The 8,953-nt window shown below is 41.6% G+C and overlaps 1 protein-coding gene across 1 annotated transcript in view; it reads left to right on the top strand.

Moving 5' to 3' along the window:
- Positions 1-6,692, top strand: part of LVRN (laeverin) — a 75,827-nt gene extending 69,135 nt beyond the window's left edge. Inside the window, exons 19-20 of the mRNA XM_070462340.1 lie at positions 2,208-2,283; positions 4,874-6,692. Of these exons, the coding sequence (XP_070318441.1) occupies positions 2,208-2,283; positions 4,874-5,014 (217 nt within the window). The 3' untranslated portion in view covers positions 5,015-6,692. The remainder of the gene's footprint in view (positions 1-2,207; positions 2,284-4,873) is intronic.
- The last annotated feature ends 2,261 nt before the right edge of the window (positions 6,693-8,953 follow it).

Consider the following 8,953-nt stretch of genomic DNA (forward strand, 5'->3'; position numbering starts at 1 on the left):
AAGTTTTCTACCTTCCCAAAACTTTGTGCCATTTTATTTACTTACTTAATTTTTTTGTGCCATTTTAATTGGCAGCACTTTTCTCTTTCTTTTTTTGATTGCTCCAGTTTATTTCTTTAAATTTATTATTCATTATATATTATATATAATAAATATGTATAATAATAATATATGAATTATAATAATGTAAATTATATACATATGTTGGCTGAGCCACACAGCATGCAGGATCTTTGTTCCCCCACCAGGGGTCGAACCTGTATCCCCTACAGTAGGAGCATGGAGATCTAACCACTGGACCACTGGGGAATTCTCTCCAAATGTGTTATACTGGCTGAAGTCTTAAGCTTAAAAACTTACACTCATTTTCCCTTTACTCTGTTGTATTTCATGATGGGGAACATGGAGCTGAAAGGGTTAGATTGGAACAAGCTGGAGAATTAAGATGTTATCAGAGTGGTGTGCTGAGGCACTGGAGGGCCCACTCCCATCGCCTGTCACTGGGTCAGGCTAGATGCCTGAGTGCCTCCGTGCTCGTTGCAGAAAGCCAGATGTGGCAGGAGAAGGGATGGGAGGGAAGGAGGGAGGCGGAAGGTGGGGAAGGCGGAAGGTGTGGAAGGTGAGATGGACTAACGTTCCCCATCACCCTGGCTAGCACTGAATGTTGTCAGTTTTTTGAAGGGGCAGCTATACTGACAAACACTGGCTCCTGCCTTCATGTTAATATGCTTGACTACTGGCAGGATAAACTATTTGTAACATATATTTTCTTGTTGAGTACTATTTCAGAGAGATTACTCTCTCAACAGGAGTGAGAAATCATCTGTCTCAAAAATATCTCCTCTTGAAACTTTCAAGAATAGGAAGGAATGAAGAGTGCCACGTACCCTGATAGGTGCTTCAACACACATAATCGCATTTAATCTTCACACCAATGCTTTCAACTATATGTGATTCCCCATTTTGACAATTTATAAGTTGTCCCAAGGTGTCTTCAAACCCAACTCAGCTTTTAGCCTAGCTTTTTTCTTTATTTGGTAGAAAAATCACACATTTAGAAACGTAAGTAGTTTTCTTCTATTTCCTACCCTTTTTTTTTGGAACTCAGTTTCTTTGCAAATTTTGTCAAATTTCTTGAGTCGTTTCACAGGCTTTCTATACTTGGTCAACAAAAATGAAGAGCTAAGAAACATTTCCTCTTTCCCCATAGAAACAGGTTTGCTTGCCTGAATTATATGTAGACTGTCTCTTGTTTTCCACTTTGCTGAAGTAGAGAGTTTACCTTACAGCTGGGAACTTACAAAAGAATGCAAGCACTGTTCTCTTCCACCTTTGTCATCCAGATGCCAGTGTTAACTCTCAGAAATTTTAGTTTCAAGTATACATTTTTGGGAGTAAGTCAGTTTTGTGAATCAACTATGAATAGGGCAATGGCAATTCAACCCTTTCTTGTCCATTCCATCGTATTAACCTATTTTAATTTTCTTTCTTTTTTAATGCATCCAAAAGCCTTTCTTTGCTTTTTTAACCACAGCAGCACTCCGAGCAGGTATGTGTCACTGTCTTTCCACAGCAGTGCTTCGTGGCTGTTTGTCAGGCAGTTCTTGTCAGGCGTTCAGGGTCACCTGTTTCAGTGGCCAGGCCTGTCGAGGGGGCTCGAGGAGACCCAGAGTACTTAGACATCAGGGAGCACCAGCATTTCCAGAATCTCTGAAGATGCGGCTCCTCTTTCCAAAAAGCACAAATACAGACGTTTCAGTAAGCTCTCAGGGCATTTTAGTCAGAGCTTCTGAAACCGATTCTATATTAACTACATTTTTAAGGAAGGTACTTTGAATATTTCCTTGTTCTCTTTTAAATTTTCTTAATTTTGGATGTGTGACATCTATTCTAACCCCTTCATTTTAAAAGATAAAAGCAGTTGCTATTACTGATTTTAAGAAGAGCTTTTTATGTTTAAATGAAACTTTTAAAAAACCATGTGTTACACAAATCAGTATTTAACTATAATTACTTCTTTGTGGTAATAGACTTTTCTACAGCATGAATTTTCTATTAAAAGATAAAGCTAAACTACTTTGTATATGGTTTTGCTTAGATTTTGGAGACAGGGATTCATAGGGACTATTTGCTCAGCATTTACCTGCTGTACAACTTTGTCTTACAAAACATTTTCCTCTCCTGATTAGTGTTTTGTTGCTTTGTAGGTATGGAACGCAATCATTGGTTACCCTGCTATATGTAATCGGGAGAACCATAAGTACAGATTCACAGATCTTAGAGGTAAGTAGTATAGATATTGTGAATTATGATAATGTAGAAGCCATTTTTATGTAATTTGGAGTTGCTAAAATTAAAAATAATAAGCTTATCTGAACTGTTACCTTCTGTGCTCTATTGATGCTATTATCACTGTGCAGGAAATGTCTTTTAATTCTGCCTTGCTCCTGAAATAGAGGCCATTCTTATTCATGGAGGGTTGGATTTCACAGTTTCTCATCTGCATCATTCCAGTAGATTGTGGCCTCCGCACCCTGGTCCTATCTTCCCTCCATCCCATCCATCATAGTGTTGCCGCTCATTGCCCTGCTCCCAAAGCTTCAGTAGCTCATCATAGTTCTCACAAAAAATTTAGAAGTCTTTTCATTAGCACACAAGACCCTTCATAATCTGGCTGCCTTACTCTCCATCTTAATTTTTGCCCTCTTCACGAACCGTTTCAGAGAATAAGAAACATAGGCACCTCTGCACATATTTCCTTTAGTTACACTGTTCCACTTAGAAATTTTCTTAAATTATCATATCATTGCACATTTCCTTGATTTCAGAAGCAATGTACCTTCTGTCTCATAGCCTCCTCATGCCTGTCTTTGGCTGGATAATTCCTAATCATCCTTTTAGACCCTGCTCCAAACACATACTCTAGGACATATTTAATTAACTGATTGACACCCTCTCCTTCATGCATGCAAATCATCCTATGTAGTTGTTACTGTGAGAGAGAAAGAACTGATAGTGTCTGGAGGAATGATCTTTGCTTGAGTTTTGGCCTGCCTGAGGCTGAGCTGTCAGGACCTAATTTATCAGGGATTCCCCAGACGAGAGAGTGAGGGGCACACCCAAAAATGCTGAAATGACAACTCCTAGAAGCAAAACTGAGTTGTGTTGATCTCTTCAAAAGTGCCTCAGTTCAACTTTGTGTCTACAGAACCCAGTGTTGCTGTTGTTATTGAATGAGTGAGTAAAGTTTGTGTAACTTTAGCACTCCCCAAAGTTCTAAACCTCTACAACCACTGATGGTTCATTTCTTTCAAAATGCGAAAATGGATTTAGTCGTGGTTCAGTTATTGCAATTTTGAAAACAAGTAAGTTAGCTCCCATGAATATCCTTATCAAAAAGCTGTTAACACCCAACAGTCCTATTTGTATCAGTTCACATGGTAATATCGAAAATAATTACTAAAAAAGGAAAATGAAAGTCACATGAATCCTTTTCCCTCCATACCAGCAGTTTTTAATCCACTCTTACGTCTCTTGACCTGGTCTTTCTACTTTACCCTGCTGGAGCCTGGCCTCTCTCATGCTCTCAAGCACCTATGAAGCCCCATCCACTGTCCACAGCCCCACACTCCCCTCTTTGCCCCCTGCAGACACCCAGTCTTGGGCAGTGCTGCTGGCATGCGGCTCCCACTGCCTGCCAGGAATGCCCAGGTGTGGGGGATAGAGAGAGAGAGGTTTGCTCTTGTTCCCTTAATCTACTTTTTCCTAGAACCTTACTTTTCTTCTGCATTGTAGTTAGGCATGACAACCCTATTGTTACTTAATTTCAAATATATTAAAAGTTTAAGTGACCTTTTGTGAAGTTTGTTGGCTCAGTGGTAAAGAATCTACCTGCCAATGCAGGAGACTGGGTTTGATCCCTGGGTCAGGAAGATCCCCTGAAGAAGGAAATGGCAACCCACTCCAGTATTCTTGCCTGGAGAATCCCATGGACAGAGGAGCCTGATGGGCTATAGTCCATGGGGTCGCAAGAGTCAGACATGACTTAGCGACTAAAAAAACAGGAGCAGTTTAGTTCAGTCGCTCAGTCGTGTCTGACTCTTTGTGACCCCGTGGACTGCAGCACGCCGGGCTTCCCTGTCCATCACCAACTCCCAGAGCTTGCTGAAACTCATGTCCATTGAGTCAGCGATGCCATCCAACCGTCTCATCCTCCGTCCCCTTCTTCTCCTGCCAGGAGGAGAAACAACAGGGTACACTATCATTTTATGGTAATGTATGTTCTGAGTTCTTATCCAGTGACACAGAAATAGACTTTTGAAATATATCTTATCCACCACTTGGGATCTGGCTTGTATGTAATATTGGAACAAATGTTCTTATAACTGAATGCTTGACCTGACTCAGTGAGGAGTTTAGCCAATGGATGATCCACTATCAATACTCTTAAGGATAACATCTGTAAAGAAACAGATGCTGTATCCTGGGTTTGAGCTCTGGAAATTATGTTATTTTTGAGAAGAGGGAGGGTCCCCTGTATCTCTGTCCCCCAGTCTGGTCTAATATCCAACGGGAATCAGGAAATCTTTGTTGAGCACCTACTCTGTGCTGCCGGGGGAATAGAGCAGCAAATAAAGCAGACAGATTTTCTACTTCCTGGACCTTCCTCTCTACATCGGCTTCTTCAGGACAGGTGTATTCTTCGTCACATTTTCTCAGTCGCAGTCTCCTCAGGGACACACATTTCTACTCATTCCAAGGGCCGTTCATCCATTTCGAGTTCACGCTACTACCTAACATGAACTGTGGCTTGCTGTGTCTAAGTGAGAAGTTCAGTTACACTGATGGACTGACCATCTATTTGTTCTTTCAGCTGCAGCAGTTTTGCAGTAACATGTTGGAGGAGCACCAGAGACTCACAGTTCAGGCCAAATTACAGACAATAAAGAACGAAAATCTGAAAAACAAAGAGCGAAGTGCCAGGATAGTGGCGTGGCTACGGAAAAACACATAATTTAGTGGTGACTTTCAGCCTTTGACTTGCATATTATAATGTGCTCACAGTTTTGTTTTCCAGGATTCTGAGTCTGGAACAGCACACGTTTTGTTGTTTGTATTTCAGTCACATCTGCTGCTCAGAGTCCTGTTCTCTCACGTCGTCACATTTGGCCCCGTGGCTCAGCGACTGTTGGGGATTTGGCCAACCATACTGCATTTCTGGGGAAGATTTTGCTTCATGTCAGGCTACAAACCACATAATTTACTTTAAATGCCTTGGAAAAACAAATTTACCTTGCAAAATTTCGTTTATTCTATTGTGAAGGCCAGTGGAATATTACATCATTAGCTAAATGAGAGCATTCTTTTCTGAGGGAAACACAAATTTGCAATACTCCAGGGTTTATTTAGTTCAATACTGAAGAGAGTAATAAGCAAATGACACAACAGTGTAATGAAACAGAAACCAGAAAAATATTATTCACTGGCAGACAGAAAAGCCAAAGAAATGCAAATTTTAAAAAGAACAATTTTATGAGCCACGTTAAGTGCCCCAGAGGCAAGAAACGAGTCTCCTCCTGCCCCCGTCTCTCCCCAGTGCCTGCTGCATTGTCCCACACTTTACTGGCTACTGAACCTCCTGGTGTCACAGAGAGACTGGGATCATAGCACCCAGGAAGTCCCCGTAGGATCGCTGTTGTGGAGACCAGATGCAGACCAAGGCTCTGCTGAGGCTCTGGACTGTATACTTCACCTGTGGGATGGACTGTCTTTCAGCCAAAGTGTAGCCGCAAAAATAGTGATGTCAGCAGACAAAATGCAATTATGGGCTCATCTCTAGTGCAAAGGAAAATGGTCAAATAAAGAGAAACAGAACTAAAGGATTAACCAGAGCATCATCTTTACAACTTTGCACTCATGGGGATTAAGTTTGAAATGTGGTTTTGATTGGCCAAATTGAACCTGTTTGTAGTCTGGACAACTTGAAACATTGTCATCAGTCCCAGTGTACAGAATTAGCTCAGTTTTGTTACCTCTGATTTAATCAGGACCACCCTACTCTAGACTTTGTCTGTCTACTGTTTTAATTCTCATTTAATTCTGATTTTGTTTTTATAGAATGGGGGAAAACTACAGATCTCCTATCTACCTCAGAGTGATGCTGTAAAGATTAAGGATGAAAAGTCTCTATTTTTTAAATTTAAAAAACAATTGGAATATAATTGCTTTACAATGTTGTGTTAGTTTCTGCTGGGCAACAACATGAATCCGCTGTGTGTATGCTTATGCCTCATCTCTCTTGAGCCACCCTTCCACCCCTCCCATCCCATCCTTCTAGGTCATCCCAGAGCACCGGGCTGAGCTCCTTGTATATAGCAGCTGCCATTTAGAAAAAAGCCTTTAAATATGTCATATAAGCTCAAGGCAATGTGATCTAAGGGTTGTTGTTTTTTTTTTTCCTGTTTCTTCTTTAAGTTAATACAGTCAGAAATTAATGTGCAAGACAAAAGCTCACTTTCATATTCACTTTCCAAGAAGATTCTCCCTGTGAGGGAGTGGGAAACTATGGGACGTGAGAACAAACCAAAGCCGTCTGTGCAGACTTAATCGTGGATTGTGGGTCCAAGAGAGTGTTCTTAAATTCAGCAATTTAAAATGTAGCAATAAACTGCCTCCATGGCTTCGAATTATTACTGTGCAGTATCTCCCTGCGTCTTTTTAAAATGTGCAATCTCTATTTCCTGTGTTTCTTCCAATCATCCATCTCATCTTTCCATCACTGAGTCACATATCCACCCCTCCTCCCTTCCTCTCCTCCACCTCCCCCCGCCCTCTCCCCGTGGGTCCCCGTCCTCCTCCTCCCTTCCCAGTCCCCTCGGCCGCCTCCCCGTGGTTGTCCACGGCCCCTCTCCTTGGCCTTCCTCCCCTACTGGACGCTGACGCCTGTCAGCAGGTGATGCCAAGCCCTGATCCTACCAGAGGAGCACCCTGGGTGCTTCAGACCATCTGCGGACCAAGTCCTATTATACCATAGCTTCTGTCGTCATTATATAGCACTGAAAGTGTTTATTCAAACCCAGTGCCCAAATATTTTGCTGATAGTCCCTCCTCTAAATATGAACAAGAGTTTTGAACAATATATACTTTCTTGTACTTGGATGAAGCCAGTTATTCCAGATAAGCATTTTATTATTAAATCATACCTTATATTTAGTATAAAAAGAAGTAATTATTGATTACTATGAGAGCAGTAAGTCAGGCAGTGACACTGTGGCAGATTTGTCTAAATGACAAATGACTTTAATGACCAATCAACCAGCTTATCTACTAGCACCACAACTGTAACACAATTTTTTGACCCATCCAGTTTGCTTTACACTGTTGATCCTAAAACAGGTTCATAAGATATACAATGTATTCATGGTTTTTTTCAACTTGACAACCAGAAATTAAAGTTTTCCTTACAATCTTATCCTTTTTGGCTCCTCAGACCCATTTGGTGACTTTCCATTGTTGACCTTAAGTGAAAGAACAAATGCCGTATTCTTGAGGACTCTGGATGCTCTGTAACTTAGAGCTCTGGGGCCAGTTTGTACAGCAATTTATTCTGAAGAAGGAAGAAGCAAAATGAGCTTTTAAAAGCTCTGCTTGATTACTTTTCCTGTTTACTCCAGTAAATGCTATCTTTTTTCCCATCCAGATTCTAGTAGGATCATCCCAAGCTTTAAGAGAGGCTTAAAAAATAAATATAACTGCTCCTTTGTATGAATGAATGATGTAGCATAGTCAGCAGCATTAGAAACTACACATATATTGCCTCCAGCTCGATCTTCTGTCCAATCACACAACATTCAGCAAAGACGTTCTTCACTGCACATGTGTTGAAAAGTTATTTGGACTCTTCCTTTCCCCTTCCTTTCATAAACAGGTCAGTCCTAAGTGGGAACTGAGGGGCAGCTGGAACAGGGTGTAACAGCTTGAGTAGGTGAAGAGGGGGTCCAGCCAGCAGGGAGCTGCTTGAAGGGTGAGTGGAGGGGCGGTCACACAGGGCAAGGGGCTAGCTTATGACACAGAGCCTCAGAGCCCACACGGGGTGAGAGGGGGAGTCCCACTGTGGGGTGGAGAGGGCGCTCAGCGTGAGGCATCAGTGCCTGAGGAGAAAGAGGAAGGCGTTCTATGGGCTGGGGGAGAGGCAGAGATGGAAGCATGGTTACCGCTGGGGTATGGGTCAAATAAGACAATTTACAAAATGACAGTAGGATCCAGAGTTCTCACTGCTGGAGAAGGGAGTTGCAGATATGCAAAGGGAAAAACTAGAATGAATCCTTTGTTGTTGGATTGAAACTGAAGGTATTATTAGTTCTCAGAGTTCTCAGTAAATGGATAGATTTACACATATGGCTCCCCAGGTGGCGCTAGTGGTAAAGAACCCACCTGCCAATGCAGGAGATATAAGAGATGCAGGTTTGATCCTTGGGTTGGGAAGATCCCCTGGAGGAGGGCATGGCAACCCACTCCACTATTTTTGCCTGGAGAATCCCATGGACAGAGGAACCTGGCAGGCTACAGCCTATGGGGTTGTAAACATACATGATCTCACACAGACACAAAATTAAAGAGATAGAAAAAATTTTTTTTTCTTGTGAGAATTCTCCATTTACTCTCTTAACTTTCATATATAATACATATAAAGCAGTGTTAATTATATTTATCATATTATACATTACAAGCCTAGTATTTATTATCTCTGAAAGTCGAGATAATATATCTTTTAATCATATCTTTTGAATACCTTCAGGTAACCCCTCCATCCACGCCACTCCCCCCAACCCCTACCTTTGGTAATCATAAAAATCTGGTCTCTTTTCCAGGAGTTGGTTAGTTTGTTTTTGAAGTGTATGCGTAGTTGCTTGGAGAAGGCAATGGCACCCCACTCCAGTACTCTTGCCTGGAA

The sequence above is a fragment of the Odocoileus virginianus genome, unplaced genomic scaffold (assembly GCF_023699985.2).
Source record: "Odocoileus virginianus isolate 20LAN1187 ecotype Illinois unplaced genomic scaffold, Ovbor_1.2 Unplaced_Scaffold_3, whole genome shotgun sequence".
Lineage (NCBI taxonomy): Eukaryota > Metazoa > Chordata > Mammalia > Artiodactyla > Cervidae > Odocoileus > Odocoileus virginianus.